The 21811-nt window shown below is 32.5% G+C and overlaps 1 protein-coding gene across 2 annotated transcripts in view; it reads right to left on the minus strand.

Annotated features, from left to right (window-relative positions):
• LOC126890406 (microfibril-associated glycoprotein 4-like) overlaps positions 1–21811 on the minus strand; it is a 214652-nt gene that overhangs the window by 126880 nt on the left and 65961 nt on the right. The window contains exons 5-6 of one of the 2 annotated variants that reach the window (XM_050659308.1): positions 10888–11121; positions 6027–6228 (exon numbers count right to left, since the gene is read on the minus strand). The exons of the other annotated variant lie outside the window; for it this stretch is intronic. Coding sequence (XP_050515265.1) covers positions 6056–6228; positions 10888–11121 — 407 coding nt within the window. The 3' untranslated portion in view covers positions 6027–6055. The remainder of the gene's footprint in view (positions 1–6026; positions 6229–10887; positions 11122–21811) is intronic. 2 annotated transcript variants of the gene reach the window in all.

Raw genomic sequence — 21811 nt, forward strand, 5'->3', positions numbered from 1 at the left:
GAAGATTGAAAATTTACAACAAAAACATCCTAATAAAAATTCACCACAATTAAATTCTGCATAGAGATATGTTTTTCCCGATTGGCTCCGACGAAAATTTTCCTCGGAAAATGCGGGTTTTCCCAACAAAATCTCTAATTTTTAAATAAAATTTTAGGTAAGTAATTATTAATCAATAATTAAATAACTTAGTGACATCAAAGCTTTCTTGGTATAGATTGTAATTCCAGAAGCAGGTAAAAATTAAACGAATATTTTAGCAACAATTCAATTGTGAATTAACAATTTACGATCGCAATAATAACCAAAATAATCATGATACATTGATCAAACTTATAAAGATTATAAAGATGAGATACTTATTTAATATTTTATCGACAAAATATAAATTTTTTGTTTTTTTGCATAGTCTTTAAATTTTGAAAAAAAAATAGTTATAATACGCTGGTCTAATTAGTAAAGTACAAAGAAAGGATATTTACCAGCAATTTTATTCCTGGAATCGAATACTATGATCCTATATATTAATAATATAGGTATGCAAAGTCCACAGATAGTGTGCTACTTTTTTTATTAACAAAATGGCGCCCACAAATCGTGTTTTTTTCAATTATTGGTCTATAACTCCGAAGATTTTGACTTTACACCAAAAACACTCCAATAAAAATTCACTCCACTTTAATTCTACATAGAGACATGTTCTTCCCGACTTGCCCCGACGAAAATTTTCCTCGGAAAATGTGGGTTTTCCCAACAAAATCTCGAATGTTCAAATAAATTTTTTGGGCAAGTAGTTATTTATAATTAATTAAATAACTTGGTGAAATAAAAGTTTCCTTGGTGTAGATTATAACTGCAGAAGCCGGTGAAAATCAAATGAATATTTTAGCAACAATTCAATTGTTAATTAACAATTTACAGTCGCAATAACAACCAAAATAATCATGAGACATTGATCAAACTTAGAAAGGTTATAAAGATGTGATGCCTATTTAATATTTTGTCAACAAATATAAATTTTTCCTTTTTTTTGCATAACATTTAAATGTTAAAATAATAGTTATAAACCAATTAATATTTCTCAGAAATTGTTTACTATATTATAATTTAAAAAATACTTAAAAAGCGTATTTCAAATGTCTTGAAAATGAATGCTTTAAAAATTTTTTCCAACCATTTGCAAAAAAGTTATGAAACAGCAAAATAAACATACGTTGCTTATAATTTGTTTTAATTGTTTCAAAGCTTAAAAGTGAGTTTATGGTACAAAATAATTGCTCTCAAAAAATGTTAAAAATTAGTTTAATGGTTATATTTTAATCAAAAATTAAAAATGTTTTTTTTTTGTAATTTTTAGCGCGAAATTAGGCTTGTTACAGAGCCGATAATACATAATCATATTATTATAATCATATAATCATATAATCGATTATTATAATCATAAGCTTCGATTCCAGCAATAAAATTACTGGTAAATAACTTTTCCCACAAATGGCCTATTCTCCGATAATCAGCCGAGACTAGAAGTAAATTATGTAGTCGTGTCAAAAAAGCTGGTAATAATTTCTAATGGTTTCACCCAAAACAAATGTCATATCCATCAATGGTTCGGCTGAAAAATTAAAATTTAAAAAATAAAAAATTTTTACAAAAATTTCAACTACAAAACTAGTACCAGCTTTGGTGACACCAGTTAATACTATTTATATTAATAAATAATTTGGCTAATACATTTAACATTCATTTGTTTTAAAGCATACTTTATAATTATTATATTCTCAAGATGTAAATAAAGTTAAAAGGTAAATTAAAAGTTTAACTGGTCTTACTCGTAAATACAATACAATTAACAATTAATTTGGTTCAGGAAAGTTGCTGTGGTAGAAAAATTACTAGGGTAGATATCAAATTTGGTTGTTTATTTAATTTAGTAACTAATTTATGCATTCATTAGTATGGTAAAATATTTTTTGTAAAATAATTTTAAGTTATTAAATTCAATTAAATTGCACTAGTATACGATATATTTTAATCTTTAATTACGTTTTTATTTTCATATTTGATATTTTGATGTATGTTTCTAAAACCAGATTATAATTATTTTTTTTTGCAAAAAATTTTTTTAATAAAAGATCCGCAAAAACGTAATGTCTATAGATTTTTTTTAAATACCAACAAAACGAAACATGCTAGGTATATAAAACCTTATACCAAAAGAAAGGTTGTAATATTTACTACAAAAGGCAATACTAATATACAGGGTGTCCCATTTAAAAAAAAAATAGTGATCACACTGTATATTTTATGGCTATATGTCAAATATGTTAATTTTTTTAAAAATAACAGTATATTAAAAAAACTTTGACGTGTCATTTATATTTTTATTACCTTGAAAGCCTACCCCACAGCCTTTTGGATATTACCATTTTTCTCAACAAATGTGTAAATATTTCGAAAATTGTTAACTTTAGGCCTCTAATACCTTATATAAATTCTTAATATTTTTAAACAATATATTCAAAAATGATATAATATATAGGGTGTTCCATTTAAAACAACACAACTTTCGTTCATACCGTCGTTCTGACTCACCCTGTATAATCGAAAATAATTTTAAATTATAGACGGCTTCGATATACATTAATTTTGTTAAAAACATTTTTTTGTATATCCCATCATTTAGCCGTAATCAAAGAAAAACAGAGGTTTGGCGCACCCTGTATACCGGGTGTCCCAATAAGAATGGCTCTCGGCCATATCTCAGGAACCGTTTATAGTAGAGCTTTGAAATAAAAAATTTTATAACAAAAGTTGCCTCAGGAAAAGCCTGGAAATTATTTTCATAATTGTGGGTCCACCGCTAGAGGGCGTAATTGAATATCAAAAATAAAAAAATCAAAATTTTACAAAATTTTCCTAATGAAGGGGCACTGGAAATCCGATAATTGTATTCTTCATCAAATTCTGCGCATATTTAATTTAACAAGTTTAACTCTACCTTTGCAAATAAGAGGTGGGGGTGAGTGGGAACCTTGTTATGAAAAAATGGCTGTAAGTCCGGTTTTGCTAAATCAAATTTTGAAAACTGGGTCTTGTTGAAGACAGATATTTTTCTTCAATGTAAGCGTGATAATTTTGAACCATCCTAATAAGTAATAAGCCAGCTGGGAGGCGTTATTTAATTTTTTTCGGAAATCTAGTTTTCTTTGGAAAATATTAAATACAAGTATGCATTTTTAATCATACTTTATAAAATTAGATTAAATTAGCAATAGAATAGTGAAAACCACATGTCGATACCTTTTTTCTATCTCAAGATATCTCGAGAAACGTGTAAATTTTATACATAACTGTTACTATCACCGGTAAGCTAAGTTAATGAAAAGTAGTGTGCTGTGGAAAAAAACAAAATAACATTTTCCAGATGTCAACGTATAAAAATATAATTAATTAAAACAACAATATAGAGAGAGACAATACTATTAAAATTAAATATAACACAGAACAAAAAGAACTACTTAGTGACGACCTAAATATTCAAATTGTTGCCCATCATACACTACTCTAGGATACATTATCCAGAGAATACTAAACGCCATTCAAAGCATATCGAAAGCAGAAATTGAGACTGCTGTTCAATCTACTCTTGAAAGAGTAAATGTTTGCAACGAAAATGATGGGCAAAAATTTGAACGTTTATGTCATCACTAAATAGTTGTTTTTATTTCTTTGTAATAGGGCTTTTCAACGCTTCTCATTTGTTTCCAGCCTCTGTCATATGCCGTATAATCCGTGTATAATATTAATATACGAGATATGAACGAGGCTCGAAACAAATGAGAAGCGTTGAAAAGACCTAATATACGTTGACAGCTGGAAAATGTTTCTTTGTTGTTTCCATAGCACACTACTTTTAATTAATTTCGTTTACCGGTGACAGTAACAGTTATGTTTTTAAATTTACACGTTTTGTAAGATATCTCGAGATAGAAAAAAGGTATTAACATGCGGTTTTCGCTATTCTGTTGCTAATTTTGTCTAATTTTGTAATATGCTATTAAAAATGCATGTTTGTATTTAATATTTTCCAAGGAACACTAGATTTCTGAAAAAAATTTAATAACGCCTTCTAGCTGGCATATTACTCAGTAAGTTGGTTGGAAATCATAACTTTTACATTGACGAAAAAGATCTGTCTTCAACAAGACCAAGTTTGCAAAATTTGATTAAGCAGAACCGGACTCACAGCCAGTTTTTCATAACGAGGTTCCCACTCACCCCCACCTCTTATTTCCAAAGGTAGACCTAAACTTGTCAAATCAAATATGCGTAGAATTTTATGAAGAATACGACGATCGGATTTCCAGTGCCCCTTCATTAGGAAAATTTTGTAAAATTTAGATTTTTAAATTTTTGATATTCAATTACGCCCTCTAGCGGTGGTCCCACAATTATGAAAATAATTTCCAGGATTTTCCTGAGGCAACTTTTGTTATAAAGTTTTTTATTTCAAAGCTCTACTATAAACGGTTCCTGAGATATGGCCGAGAGCCATTCTAATTGGGACACCCGGTACATGCATTGATACTTACCTCACTGTCTTTGGAGTGTGCATGTATGTATATACAAATGCAAGTATGCGAATATAAATAATAAATAATAATATACAACTAAAATAGCTTCATCAATATGTGACTAAGTCAATTTGAAAAAATGATTTTTTATTTATTTCTATTTATTTATTTATTTCTATTTTTATTTATTTAATTAAAATTAAAATTAGCTTGCTATTTATCACCAGCATTTTTGTCTATATCTTGCATGTTTAGAACGTTGGACTACGAAAACTTCCCATTAATTTTGTCGGACAGCCATCATTATACTCTCATGCAAAAATCAGATTTCTATTTATTACCAACATAATTCCTGTGATGTGACATGTTCTACGTGTCGGACTCCTTAAAATGCCCAACATTTTTGTCGGACAAACATATTTCATATATTATATAACGTTAGCTATTAAATAAAGTTAAAAAAAAAAACAACTTGCTTTTTTTCACAATCATAAACTTGTCAGGACGACACGTTTACCATGCTCCACTATTAAAACTTCCCCTGTTCCAGTGTTCCCGTGCATCAAAATTTTTCCGACTAGACACCGTTAAGCTATTAACAAATTTTCAGCATGCTATTAATAAACTTTTCTTTCTTACGCGGTATCCAGGACTATTATACAAGGCGTTTTTTGTACGAACGTAGAAAAACATTGTATACAATTGGTGCCAAAAGTTTTTGCATAAGAAAAATTTAATTTAGATTTTCGTGCACTGGAATAGGCATACAAAGCATCCGTTAAAACATTCCTTAGGTTTCTAATCCATGGCGTTCTTATTTGACCTGGCCACCTTCTTCCCTCTACATTGCCTTGTATTAATAAATGGGGTACATTAAGCCTGTCGGGGTAAACCATACCCTGGACAAAATATTACAGGTTGTGATTTTTACATAACTATTCTGACCACTTTTTTTATCTTCTGCAAGACAACTTCGCTAGGAACGCTATATGTCCAACTCATTAGAAGGATTCTCAGATACACTTAGATTGTAGAGAAATATATCTGTCAAGATCCAGCCTTCGGCAACCTCATTCTCACTTTGGTCACAACGTCCTTCTTCGACCTGACCGCTTTTTCCGTCTATTTATATTATTAAATTTATTATATTATCCTCTGAGTGATACATAGCACGGTCAAAATATTCCAGTTTGGAAAATTTTGACCATCACCATCCGCTGCACAGAAACGGGTTACAAATTCTATCAACCAAACTTGTTTGAAAGAATTCTTCGGCAAACTCAGATTTCAAAAGTTTCAAAATAAAACTATAATTTTATTATCCATCAAATTGGAAATACATTTTTGCGCCACGTAATATTCATGTCAGCTCTTTTGTTGCTGGAATATCGTTTCGCGGTTATTTATTCTTGTATATTACACAGACTAATAAATATATACAAAACTACTTACTTGAATGATAAATTTGTTTCTATATTGTTCTAGTTATTTGGCCTAACTAACATTCGTGATCCAGAAAGGAAAAAACTGTTTTCTGATTTAGTAAGTGGATCCCAGTTCATCCCTTTTCTGTCGATTCCTTCGGCATGTGCCATATGTCGATATTTTCCATTGAGATTTGAAGTATAGCAATTATTGTACCACCATGCACCAACTGTTATTATTAAGAAAAAAATATAGTTAGCAAATACTTAATATAGTAATATTATGATATTACTAAGTTAAATACTTAATATAGTAATATTATGATATTACTTAATATAGTAATATTATTATCTAAAAAGCATTAGGCAATAGGTAGGTAGATATCACAGACTCTGTCTGTTTTGTCAATGAGCCGTGTTTCTGCCGCTTATGTCATTATTGGTCTGACGTCTGTTTTGTAAATTCTGCCTTTAGTATAGTATAGTTGATCCAAAAGATGGCATAACCCAGACGCCCAAAGTGAAAGTTATCCTTCAACACCAAATTGTTCTATATGGTCCACACAATGTCCAGAAAAAAGTCACACCATTTTGAGCATCGGGTTTGGGGGGGAGAGGGGGGAGAAATCGGTAAATTAGTATTTTTTAAGTTTTTCGCCAATATTTCTAAAACTATGCGGTTTAGGATGAACAACCTTCTATACAAAATTGTTCTAAATTAAATTTAAAATAAAAAAGGTCCTATGCATAACCTTTCTAAAATGAATGGTTCCAAAGTTACGGAGGTAGTATAGTATAACTTGTCCAAAAAAAGGCCCAACTCAAACCTCCAAAGTAAAAGTTTTCCTCCAACACCAAAATGTTCTATATGGTCCACATATTGTTCAGTAAAAAGTTACACCATTTTGAGCGTCCGGTTTGGAAGGGAGATGGGAGAGAAGCCGGTAAATTAGTAGTTTTTTTAGATTTTTCGTCAATATTTCTAAAACTATGCTATAGCGTAAACAATGTTATATACAAAAATGTTCTACATGAAATTTAAAACAAAAAATGTTCTATACATAATTGTTACAAAATCAACGCTTCCAGAGTTACGGAGGGTGAAATTCGAGGTTTTCGATACTTTTTATATTTTTTGGGCAATATTTATGATATAACTATACCAAAAACCCAGACATCCAAAGTGAAAGTTATCCTCCAACACAAAATTGTTCTATATGGTCCACATAATGTTCAGAAAAAAGTCACACCATTTTGAGCGTCGGATTTGGGGGGGGGGGGAGAGGGGGGAGAAATCGGTAAATATAAAAAGTATCGAAAACCTCCATTTTCACCCTACGCAACTCTGGAACCGTTGATTTTATAACAATTATGTATAGAACCTTTTTTGTTTTAAAGTTTATGTAGAACATTTTTCTATAGAACATTCCTTACGCTAAAGCATAGTTTTAGAAATATTGACGAAAAACTTAAAAAAAAACTACTAATTTACCGACTCCTCCCCCATCTCCCCCCCCCCAAACCGGACGCTCAAAATGGTGTAACTTTTTACTGAACAATATGTGGACCATATAGAACAATTTGGTGTTTAAGGAAAACTTTTACTTTGGATGTCTGGGTTAGGCCTTTTTTTTGGACCAATTATACTATACTACCTCCGCAACTTTGGAACCGTTCATTTTAGAAGGGTTATGCATAGGACTTTTTTTATTTAAAATTAGTGTAGAACAATTTTGTCTAGAAGGTTGTTCATGCTAAACCGCTTAGTTTTAGAAATATTGACGAAAAACTTAAAAAACTACGAATTTGCAGATTTCTCCCCCCTCTCCCCCCAAACCCGACGCTCAAAATGGTGTGACTTTTTTCTGAACATTATGTGGACCATATTGAACAATTTGGTGTTGGAGGATAACTTTCACTTTGGATGTCTGGGTTTGGGTCTAACTATACCATACTACTTTCATTTCTTTTCCGATATTTTTATTTCTCCATACTGTGTCATTCAGGCAACCTGTGTCTCTGTTTGCTCTATTTACCAGATCTTCCACCTCTGTTTCGAGCATTCCGTAGCTAGATAGTGTGATACCTAGATATCTAAACTCCATCACTTGTTTTATTATCTGACCCTCCAGCTCCAATTTGCATCTTATTGGATTTGCTGTTATTGGATGCATTTTGTATTTTTTGGGGAAATCAACATGTTAAATTTTCTGGCGATTATGTTAAATTGGTGCAGCATACGTTGTAGATCATCTTCAGTTTGAGAGATTAGTATTTCGTCGTCTGGATAGCAGATTATTTTAAGTTGTTTCTCTCCCATTCGGTATCTTTTTTTAGTTCTTAATTTTTTTATTATTTCGCCCATGATCAGGTTGAACAATAAAGGATTCAAGGAATCCCCCTGTGTTATCCCATTGCCGGCTTCAATTGGGTCAGTTAGTCCATCTTCCACTTTTACTTTTGTTGTGTTGTTCTGGTAGATGTTTTCGATCGTTTTAATTATTCCTGGAGGTACCTCTCTTGGGTGTAACAAATGGATCTTCTTTCTTCTTTACGTACCATCTCCGCGATGAAGGTTGGCAATCATCATTGCTATTCTCACTTTTGATACTACAGCCCGAAAGAGTTCAGTTTAGCTGCATCCAAACCATTCTCTGAGATTTCTCAGCCAGGACATTTTTCTCCTACCTATGCTGCGCTTTCCTTAAATCTTTCCTGCATAATTAATTTTAGGAGTTCCTATCTGTCACCACGTGTTATATGACCCAAGTATTGAAGTTTTCTTATTTTGATGGAATCCAGTATCTCCCTGCTATTCTGTATTCTCCTTAGTACTTCCTCATTGGTTATTCTGTCTGTCCAGGAGATTCTCAGTATTCTTCGATACGTCCACATCTCAAATGCTTCCAATCTATTGAGGCGTTGTTTACTGAGAGTCCATGTCTCCACACCATACAAAAGAACAGAAAATACATAAGATTTTAGTACTCGCTTTCTAATATTTAGGCTGAGGTCTCTACTACATAATATTTGTTTCATATTAGTGAATGCACTTCTAGCCTTTTCTATTCTAATTCGGATTTCTTTGGTATAATCGTTTGTTTCACTAATGTTTGTCCCCAAATAGTTATAATTCTGAACTCGTTCTATCGTCTTATTATTTACGTGTAGATTTATTTTTCTAATATGTTCCTTTGATATAACCATGAATTTCGTTTTTTTTTTTATGTTTAGTGACAGATCAAATTCTTCACTCGCTGCAACAACTTTATCTAAAATTATTTGTAGATATGTAATAGTTTCTGCTATTAGTATTGTGTCATCGGCCTATCTAATTTCACATATGGGTAGGCCATTTATTTTTATGCCTACTACTTCATCTTCTAATGCTTTTTTTTTAATATTTCATCTGAGTATGCATTAAATAGTGATGGCGACAAGACACAGCCCTGTCTAACGCCTCTTTTGATTTTTATTTTATTGGTGTTTAAATTATTTATTCTTATGACAGCTTCTTGTTCATAATACACATTATTTATTATTATTATATCCCGTGTGTCGATGTTCTTTGTTCTCAGTAGTTTTATTAACGGATTATGTTTTACCGTATCGAATGCCTTGTTATAATCTAGGAAGCAGACATGTCCTGGTTTATATCTAAACATCTCTGTTTTAGCACATTTACTGCAAATAATGCTTCTCTGGTTCCTTGAGCATTTCTAAATCCGAACTGAGTTTGTCCAATGTCTTTTGTATATTCTACGATGAATAATCTTTAGAAATACTTTGAGTATGTGGCACATCAGACTGTTGATGATGGTACGGTGTTCGCAACATTGTCTGGCGTTTCTCTTTTTCGGTATAGTCACGAATGTTGATAGAAGCCATTCTTTAGGTAACCTACCTGTTCTGTATATGATATTAAATAATTCGACAATTACATATATATTGCAGTCGGCTATAAGTTGCAATATTTCTGTCGGTATTTCGTCCGGTCCTACAGCTTTCCCAGTTTTCAGTTCTTTAATGTTGTGTTTTACTTCACTTTTTGTTATTTCTGGTCCAGTCTCTTCAACGAAATATTCGTTATCTCTTGTGTCTCGGTTGTCGTTAAACACCTGTTCTATATAGTTTGTCCATAACATCAATTTGTTTTCTGGTTTTCTAGTTAATTTTTTTATTTTCCTGTGTACATTAAAGCTGTCATGTTTATTTTATAGCGTTTCATTTTCATCGCATTTTTCTTTTAACCAATTTTCTTTTGCTATGCGAATTTGTCGCCGTGTTTCGTTTTGTGTTTGCTGGTATAACCATTTATTTTTGTCCTTATATACTCTTCTTTTGTTCATGGAAAACGTCCTTTAATTTTACCCTGTCAAATGCTTTCTTAAGGCCCACGGAATCTAAATATGCCGGTTTATTCTATTCCAACGATTTCTCTTGAACTTTCCTCATTATAAATATAACATCAGTGCTATGCTTGTTGTTCTTCTGCTAATATTATAATTTCATTCAATATGTTTGTTACCACTTTGGTTGTTAATTTTAATGTTGTGTTTAATGAGTTATTTCCTCTGTAATTCTCCGGGTCCGATTTGTCTCCTTTTTTGAAGAGAGGGATTAGGATGCTTGATCTCCATTCTTGTGGTGTTCTGTTTTGTTCTATTATTTTTTGTATTAGTTTAAATACAATCAAACCAAATCTCATTCTAGATTCTCAGATCCCAGCAAAGGAAGCAATTTGATCGTTGGTCCCAGTTTCTCAATTAGCCGCCCTTTTATTTCCGTTATCTTCATTATTGATAACACCAATTAGAATAAAATAGAATTAATTAAATAAATAAAGCAATAGTGAAGCGGTTACAATATATAAACAATAATTTACTTACGTGAAAAATCTGAACAGTCTCCCTCTTTCCACGCATCTTGATCCAAGTCTTTCGTGCTAAATTTCTGTCCTAAAATCCAGTTCAAACCATCCCCTGCAGCACCACTAAAACCAGATGCCGTTTTTAGAGGATATCCATCTATCTCAGGTCCAATTTCAAATTGTCGATAGCGAACAACATGTTTTACCAAATCTTTGTCTGTCAACTCGATTAATAGTTCAGTCGATTGAGAACCTATTAACGAAAACACTATTTAATCATTTAATCCTGGACAATCAAAAAATTTTGACAAAATCCTATTTGTTTTGATTTAATAAAAAAAATGTGGAATAATTTTTGATTCTATTAAATAATCTATCTAGTTATAAAAAAACTATCGAAGAATCAACATTGTACCCTCTATGGGCCTAGTGATGTTGATTATAGTTACTTTCGAGTATTCGTTACAAATCGTTACTTTTGTATAAAGAAATCATTTACAGTATCCGTTACTTTGATTACTATGAGTGCTTTTGTTACTTTTGTATTTGAGTACCGGTAATCATATTATCGAGAATCGTATTTCTCAGTAGGTAGGTATTTTGTATGGGTATTCCGATATAACAACGACCTTTACCGATCTGTTTAAGGGATAAAAATGATTTGATTACTATGATTACTTTTGTATTTGAGTACTGGTAATCATACCGAGAATCGTATTTCTCAGTAGGTAGGTATTTTGTATAGGTATTCCGATATAACAACGACCTTCGCCGATCTGTTTAGAGTTTAGGGGATAAAAATGATTTGATTACTATGATTACTTTTGTTACTTTTGTATTTGAGTACCAGTAATCATATCGAGAATCTTATTTCTCAGTAGGTAGGTATTTTGTATAGATATAGATTGTAGATCTAGATAAAAATATAGGGTTCTCGAATTCGATCTTTGTTAATGACATACATTACATATTTTACGTATATCATTATACACATACCTATGTCCAAAAGTTTGGAATATTGGAATATTTCATCTTTTTATTGATTTTTATATATAAAATTTTCTGAATAGTTAAACATCATTTTGTTTCAATTCTTAGCAATACTAAATAAATCTCAAAACCAGATAAACGATATGCAAAAAAAAATATTTATTCGCTTGTAGTGAAAAACTTAGAAAGTACAACTTACATTTAAAAATAAATTAGTAAAGAAAAAAAATAGTTTTCAATAAAACTAATACTTCTTATTTCTTCCATTGGATGCCTGTAGGCGATTTGGCATGCTGCTGATTAACTGGTCGAGCTGGACTTGCGGAATTTTCTCCCATTCTTCACGAGCAGCATCTTTTAGTTCGCGAAGTGTAATAGGGGGATTGTTCGCTTTTTGATGCGTGTTTTGAGAATGTTCCAAGCATGTTCAATAACGTTCATATCGGGGGAATTCGAGGGCCACTGTAATGTAGATATTCCTTCTTCTTCCAGAAAATTGGGTGCTGCTGCTGTTCGATGAGGAGGTGCGTTGTCATGCATAAACAAAAATGCATCACCTACTGCTCCTCGGAATAGACGTACAACAGGATTTAAAGCTTCCTCGATGTACACATCACCAGTGACACTTCTCTCCAGAACCAGCAGTGACGTCCGTGTACCACTCATAATACCACTCCAAACCATAATAGTGCCACCTTCAAACGGGACACGCGGCTGGGCTGTTTCTAGTCGGGCTTGTCGTCCTGGGGCCCTCCAAACCAGTGTTCTTCGCGAATCAGATACCAAGCCAATTTTTGACTCATCAGAGAACATCACGTTATTCCAGTTAGGACCCTGTTGCACCATTTATGTAGCCCATTGCAACCTTAAGGCTGATTCTCATTATAGCGCAAGGCAAGTGCTCGGCATGGGCAAGGCATCGGCTCGGCAAAATACATTTTACATAAAATCTTATGCACTGCACGGGATGGTATTCACACTATGCGTGCAAGGCACCGGCAAGCGACGGGCTTTGCATGCGACGTTTTTTTCGAAACAATCTTTGCCTAGCACGTGCCGTGAAGGTCACTACAGTGTGAATCTCGTACCGGCAAGCAATCTGCAATCGTGGTTGTTTTGATATCAGTTTCAGTGACAATAGACGATGAAGCGTCAACAGAGACCTGCTTTTTCATCGGAGCAAGATGAAATACTAATTGACTGTGTTCGAGAACTCGAGGCCTTATATGACTTCTCTCACAAACGATATTCCGATAACCAGTACAAAAACCTGCTGTGGAAAGAAATTGGTGAGAAAGTACAACAAGGTAAGTATATAATAATATGTTTATTATTAAAAATAAATGTGCTGATCTAATGCTACATACATTAAACAAACAGAATTTGTAAAAAGTACAATAATTGTAATTTATCTTTTTTCATATTGCCAAGGCACAGATCCGGATTCCGAATTAAAGAAATTGGTAAATATATCTCTAGTATTAAATGTTTCTTGCTGTGCATTACCGCCTTGTGCAGGTAGATTTCTCAATATGTTTTCATTGTGTTCCTCAGGTAGCCTTTCTTCTTGTATGTTACTGCTTTGCAAATAATTGTGTAGAATGCATGTGGTCAAAATAATTTGTTCCACGCAACCAGGTTGTGAATTGAGTTTTCGTAAATATATACGAAAGCGTTGTGCTAAAATGCCAAAAGCATTTTCTACTACACGTCTTGCACGACAATGTCGATAATTAAATATCCTTTTTTCAACATTATTCAGTGTTTGAACCTGCGAAAATGGTCTCAAAAGGTGGGTTTTAAGGGGAAAAGCTGAATCTCCCAAAATAACATAGGGTGCGACAATATCTGATTCTGGTAAATTTGTATCGGTAGGAATATCCAAGGAACCATTTTCTAGTTGTCTTCCTATTCTAGAATTCGCAAAAATGCCCCCATCGCTGTTTTTCCCATACGATCCTATGTCCACCGTTATAAATTTATAATTTACATCTACCAATGCAAGTAAAACAACAGAAAAGGTTTTTTTATAATTAAAATAATTGGTACCACTGTTCCTGGGTGCTACAATTTCAATGTGTTTCCCATCTAGAGCACCTAAACAATTAGGAAAATTCCAAACAGTCCAAAACCTTCTAGCAATATTTTCCCAATCTACCCTATGAGGTGTAGGAATGTAAATTGGAAGTAACTTGGTTACCACTGCACCACATACTTCGTGAACTATGGCATGCACAGTAGAATGTCCTAAGCGATAACTGAATGCTATTGTCTGAAAAGAATCGCCAGTGGTTAAAAACCTGTAAATAAAAATAATTATTTAACTTGATAAAATATTATGGTAGGGGAGCCCAAGCGGGGTTTTTTGCAGTTACTCGAGCGTGTCAGGTTATCATATGGGGAGAAACCTTGTACCCTGCAGATGTAACTCTACTATATATAGGCTTTTAAAACAGGGGCGTTCGTTAAGGGGGCCCGAAAAAAAATCTATCCTTAAAAATACTCGAAATTGTCAGATTAAAATAAGGTAAGTTAAGTACATGCAAAAGAGTGTATATTTAAAAAATCTGACGAACTGAGCGAGGCGTAAGGAAATGGGAGGGTCAAAAAGTTTCACAAAAAAAATCGAATATTTCGCGAAATGAACGTCATCTCGAAAAACTAAAAAATACCAGTTCAATATTTTTCAAAAATCTATCGAATGATACCAAACGTGACCCCCCACGGAGAGAAGTGGGGGTAAATTTTAAATTTTAAATTCAAATCCCGCGATATTTCGCAAATTAAGCATCAGATAGAAAAACTGCAAAATACACTTATTCAATATTTTTGAAAAATCTATCGAATGGTACCAAACACGACCCCCCGCGGGTGTGGGGTGGGGGGTTACCTACTTTAAAATCTTAAATAGGAGCCCCAAATTTTTATTGCAGATTTGGATACCCAATAGGTCCCCAAAGCGCTTGAGTGAGAGCAAATTTAGATTATTTTCGTCCCCTACTATTAAGTTGGTTTATTTTTTAAATATTAAAAAGAAATGTTTTTTAGAAGTGAATTTTATAAAAATGTATTTTTATTTTGTTCATTTGTAGCACTGCTGAACAATTTTTTTTTAGATGCAGAACAATACAAACATCGCTGGGAATCCATTCGGGGTCAATATAGGAAGATAAAGAACTCCAAAAAAAGAATGTGTGTGTACTTTGTACGCACGTAAGAAGTTATACTTCTATTATATGATTATATGATTATAAACGAAATTAATATACTTTTTATTTATATTTTATTTAAATATTAAATTAATTTATACTTACTACTTCTCAAACATTTTTATTAAAACAGTGCCAAAAATTAAAATAATAAAAAAATAAAACACACACAAACACATTAAAAATGCCACAAATGATTTCTGAACATTAATTGTCGGAAAATTTTTTAACTAAATACGTATTTTCTGAAAATAAAATTATATAATAAATATACTTACAATCATAAAATGTATAAAAAAAAATAAAAGTTTCTATTGGGATTCGAACCAACTTACCACGCGGCTGATATTTGCGTTGTATTGGGATTCACTCGCATTAAAACTTCGCCACAGAGACAGCTTGTCATTATGTGCGAAGTTCGTCTAACTAAACGGATTAACCTTTTTGACATTTTTAACTTATGTAAATCAAATTATTTTGATTTTGAATTGAAATGATTTAGAATTGAAAAAATACAACAAAACATAGGGTAAGAAAACAATATATTAGGTGAATATTGATATAAATTTTGATGGTAATCAAATTATGTAAATAAAAGTATTACATGCTACTTATGTATTTTGGTAGGTTCAAGGTAGGTATCGGAGCCCGTATAACGACTAATAAATTTCGCAATCACTTGCGTCGTGCAAAGTGGCTATGTTCAAATATCATAACAAAATTTGATCAACTATTTATAAAACACTTACCAGTGAAAGATTCTTTAGCTTTGAATAAGCGAGATCTGCGGCACTCATACTAGTCACAGTTTGATGAGCTTTCACATTGGCATGCAACAATCATCTCTTCTATGTAAATAAGTCCAAAAATATAATATGAAAACTATTTAAAAAGGCAGTATAACCATTAACTAACTTTTTGTTTGTTGTTTCTCTTCCTACAAATTTTAAAACGCAACAAGCATACATTATAACCAAACCACAGTCCCACAGCTGTGCCACAGCTGCCATATTGGATAATTTTTGTCATGTCATTTGAACATCCAATCAGAACAAAGTTATAATGCGCATGCGCCCGGTCGCTAGGTTTTACCATATAAAATTTCACCGTCATTACGCCCGTAAAGAAGTATAACTTCAAAAAAACAGCACAGGCCAGGCGGCAGATAAAAAACCAAAATGGAAATATGAAGACCACTTAGAATTTCTAAGGCCTCACATGAAAGACAAACAACGATTGACTTCGATTGCTAGTGAAACTTTAAGCGTTATAACGGATGACGAGGATGAATCAAACCCTGAAAATCCTAATGATTCTGATGTTCCTGAAAGTTCCTCTATCTGCTACGCAGAAAATACACCCAAAAAAAGGAAATTACTAAATCAAAAAGCTAAAGACAATTCTACTTCCCAAAGTGCTAGTGGTACTCTTATGCAGTATCTACTAGAAGCGAAAAAAAAAACAAGTTTTTTTTTTCAAACAAACAAAACAACAAAAAGACGAAATGGATTATTTTTTTGACAGCATTACAAATAGTGTTAAAAAATTTTCACCTGCCGATAAGTACCTTGTAAAAAATCAAATATTTATGCTTGTCTCGGATATTGAAGGTAAATATATTGGCCAACAGTTTCCTCAACAATCTCCCATACCGTATGCCGCCTATTCTCATAAACCACCTAATACACCGTACCAAGGCAATCAACAACTTCCACATCACCAAAATCAGCTACCGTCATAATTATCCACAACCGAATTCTTCAGCAGCAATACAGGTGCCATCTCGTCCGTCTTCAAGTGGCTCTATGCCACGATCATCAGCAGCCTCATCATACTATCAGAATTTTTCAGCGACAGACACTGAATGATGAGACATAATATCATGTTACTTATTATAGTTATTTTAGTTACAACATAGTAAGTTAGAATATAGTATATTTTTTTAGTTTTTTTAATGGTAGATACCTCGAGAATTTTTTATATGTTACTTATAGAATATAGTTTATTTTGAAAATATAAAAACATTTAAATATTAAAAAAAAAATAAAAGTATTTTTTAAAATGTGTGGAAGTGATTAAAAACGTATCTATCTATCTAATCAACTCTAAACATCCATCCTTGGAGATAGGCCTCCTCCTCCTTCTTCCATGCTTCTTTATCTTGGTCAAATGGAATCCATTTGCATCCAAATGGATACAAATTAAAAACTATAATATATCCAAATAAACTGCTCGTCAAAAGCTGGGGATATAGAAAAGTATGCTAAATTTTCATACTTGATTTTTTCGTGAACAGGTTAACCGATTCCGGTATTTTTTTATTATTTTAGATTTTTCATTAGTATTTACACAGTCATGCAAAGGTTTACTCAAACTTTTTTTTGTACTTATACCAGGTGGAAGAAAAGAAATGTTTTTCTTATGTTAAATTTGTGACCCCCTGTAGGAACGACGAGATACAAATTTTAGTATACGTCGGAATCGTATCGTAGTCTTATGTTTTGTGAACATTTTGTTTTTTGAATGTCCCTGGTATCTTTAGAAACAAAAAAATAGACGGATTTGTAATTGTAACATGCGTTTTAACCGAATCAAAAGTTTGAGACACCTTGAAAGGAGGAAAAGGCTCAAAGGCGAGTATACAGTAGACCTCGATGTTATGTTGTAGTCTCATATTTTGTGAATATTTAATTTTTTTTTAATTTTTTTGATATCTTTAATAACAAAGAAACTAGACGGTATTACTCTTTAATATGTGTTTTAACTGACGACATGCGTCACATATGTTAAACATAGAAACACACATTAAAGAGTAATACCGTCTAGTTTCTTTGTTATTAAAGATATCAGAGAAATTAAAAACTAAAATATTCAGAAAATGTGAGACTACAACATAATGTCGACGTATACTCACCTTTGTGCCTTTTCCTCCCTACAAAGTGTCTCAAACTTTTGTTTCCGGTAAAACACATGTTATATTACCAACCCGTCTATTTTTTTGTTTCTAAAGATATCAGGGACATTCAAATAATAAAATGTTCACAAAACATAAGACTACAATACAATTCTCATGTATACTCACAAATTTGTACCTCGTCCTCCCTACAGGGTGTTTCAAACTTAACATAAGAAACATATTTCTTTTCTTCCACCCGGTATAAGTACAAAAAATAAGTTTAATCTAATATATTAAAAAAATAGCGGAATCCGTCTGTTCGCGAATAAATCAACTAGGAAAATCAGCATAATTTTTTATATCCCTAATTTTTGACGAGCAGTTTATAATAATTCATCATTATAAGCATACCTCTTCAATTCTAAATTAAAATTTAATATGGTGGAGACAAAATACGGCTCGTAAATAGTTTCAGTAGGTACATACCTTAAGCAGACTGCGAGTTTTTGCATCGGTGAAATGGATTCCCGGAAAGAAGTATATTGTTTTTGAAGAGGTCCCTCAATATGCGCCAATAAGTTACTAAATTCGTCCATTGTCATTCGGTAATATTTAAAAAATTTTGTCTGATCGTCTAAAAGTTCGGGGTGTAACGTTACAAATTCTCCTTCTTCATTGCGTTGTTTTAGCATTTCATGCACCCAAAAACGTCTTTTCCTGTATCTGCAATATTTGTTTTCATTTTCTGTTTCTTCGTCTAATAATAGAGCAATTTTTATTAGCGTGGACGTTTTAAACATTGTTCACTACACAAAGCACACAAAGCAACTATCCCGGGGCAAGCCTGTCTCAGTGTGAATTGGCTGTGAATACCTTGCCCGTGCCGAGCGTGTGCCTTGCCGTTGCCTTGCCGTTGCCTTGCCGATTCCTTGCACGTCTAATGAGAATCGGCCTTTACTATTTTGTGTTGGTAGGTTAGTTTAGGAATATGTAAGGGCCTTCTACGATACATACAAATTTACCGCATTTAGTCGGCGTATTATTTTTTGCCGTGAAATATTCAGTCCTTACAGCCTAAAAATTTCTCTGGATATACCACTTGTGGATTCCAGACGATTTCTTCGAGCTATCAATGTTATCTGCCGATCTTGTGCTGCTGTTGTACAATCGACTTCTACCACTTCTGGGACGATCCTTGACGTCATTTGTCTCTTGGAATTTTTTTTTTAATTTTAGATACAGCACTCTGAGTAACATCAACAATATTCGCGATATCACTTTGACTAAAGCCCTGTTGTAACAAAGCCATTACTCTAGATCTGTCAAAGTGAGATATCACGTTTCTAGATATTTTTAAACGGCTCAATTCAAATTTAAACACAGACTGAAAAAATGTGTAAATACGCTAATCAGTTGAATGTGACCAAAATGGCAAAATGATATAAAAACGATTCAAAGTTCTTATCATTTTCATGTAAAAACGCTCTAAAATGAATATCAACAACAGTTTTGAAACCACCACAGGCGTAGATATATTATTTGTACGTATTCCAAACTTTTGAACATGTGTGTACCTTCCTCTGTTTCAACTTCTATCTTCTCCTCACCCTCACGCCCTTAAAACGCTTCATACCGATAACGATATTCGATAACACCCGTAAAATATCGGTTCCGTCCGTTACTCGCTGGGATACGATTGGTAGAAAGTAATCAAGTGTACTGGTTGTAGATACAATGTCGTTACTAGCTCTGATACAATTGGTACGAAGTAACGAAGGAATCAGAGTAATCAAAGTAATCAAAGTAGATACAATAGTCGTTACACGCCCTGATACGTTTGGTACGAAGTAACAAAGTTATCAGAGTAATCAAAGTAGATACAATAGTCGTTACTTGCTCTGATACGATTGGTATGCATTAAAGAAGTAATCAGAGTAATCAAAGTAACGATTTGCCTCGCTGTATAATAATCGTTACTTTCGGTATTCGTAAGTAACGAGTACTTTGTAACGAATTGATACTTTTTCAACATCTCTACTATGGGTAGGCTGTACGGAATGACCATAAAGGAAAAATTACAAATAGATAAAAAAAGGAGAAAATTGGAGAAGACCAGGCAGGGTTCACAGCGGGGAAAGCATGATCATTAATTAGATCACATTTACACGGTTGAACAACTAATAGAAACAATAATGGCCAAAAATAGATCCGTCCATCTCGCTTTTGTAGATTTTAAGAAGGCATATGACTAGATACCTAGAATCAAGCTATGGGAAGCAATAAGAAATCGAAGTTCCACGAAGGTCAATAACAGCAGTAAAAACACTTTACAAGAATAACACAGTTGCAATAAAATAACGGGAAATATAATACGCAATCCATTTAAGTCGACAAAAGGACTACTACAGGGCTGCTCCAAATTCCCTATCTTGTTCAAAATATTCCTGGAAAAAACCCTGAAACCATGGAAAAGAAAGTGCGAAGGCATAGGTATACCAGTAAGGGACAAATATCTATATACCCTATGCCCTAAGTTATGCTGACGACCAAATAGTGATCGCACAAGACAAGGACCTCAGCTTTATTATGAGAAAACTAGAACAGAAATATACAAAGAATGGAATGGAAATACACCTTAAAAAAACTGAATATCTCAAAACGGAGCATACAGAAACAAAACAGCTGTGAATAGACGAAGGTAAATAAATAAAGGTTCCAGCTAAGTATAAGTATTTAGGTTTCATCATAATATAAAAAAAAAAACTAAAGAAGATATAAAAAAAACTAAAGAATATATAAAAAATAAACTAGGATAAACAATAGACTACATACGAAAATTATACCCGGTATTATGGGATAAGAATATTAGTATAAAAAAAAGAAAAATATATAACACCACGACAAGAAATATCCTTAGTCCAGGGCGCATCTGTTTTGAGATGGACGTTGAGAGGTGACTCAAACTTTTTTGCAGAAATTGCTTGAAAATAACTCAAATAATAATATTTGAGTTATCCTCCCACTCAAAATGGTCTGGAACATTGTTTTTAAATAATCAAAATGTCAAAAAATAAAGGAAAAATTATTTTATTGTTTTTTTGATTATAACATTAAAACTGTTCATTTATGAGAAAAGTTGTACTAGATAAAAGTTGCGTAATTAAAATTTCCTGCAATATAGGATTGGCTAAAAATTAAAAAAATAGTCACCCTTGTTGCAAAATAGCAATAATTGCGAAAAAAACCATACAAAAACAGGTATTCGCATTTTACATTTTTCAACCATTTATGTTACACTGAGAACCTTCATATTTTACCCAGAAAAACTTTATGATACAGTCAAATAACACTGTAAATTTCATTAAGATCGGTTATATAGATTTTGCAAAATAAATTTTGCAAACCAGCTTTCGAAAATAAAATTCATTTTTTAATGTTGCAGGACTGAAAATAAAACAGATAGCAAGTTGAATTTTTTTTTGCTTATAGAAGTGTACTGTACCTTTCATTTGCAATTTTCAAAATTAGCATCGATTAATTACCACGGCGTCAGGAAATTTTTTAAATAAACATTACTTTTTGGTGCTACGCGCAGGACAGTAGTATTCGATTCACACAAGTTGATTTCCACCAAAATTTCTTCCAATCTTTATCTAATATATTATTTTCTTACTCTATATTTTGTTGTATTTTAATACATATTTTAATTCCATAAAAATTAAACTAATTTTATTATTGTTTGTGAAATATTGTTTAAACAATTGCATACTATGTTTAAAAATAATAAACCTTTATTCTCTGTTACAATATATATGAACAAAGAAAGTTTTTGCTAAAAAAAGTGTTAT

Source organism: Diabrotica virgifera, chromosome 8 (assembly GCF_917563875.1).
Source record: "Diabrotica virgifera virgifera chromosome 8, PGI_DIABVI_V3a".
NCBI classification, from domain to species: Eukaryota; Metazoa; Arthropoda; class Insecta; order Coleoptera; family Chrysomelidae; genus Diabrotica; species Diabrotica virgifera.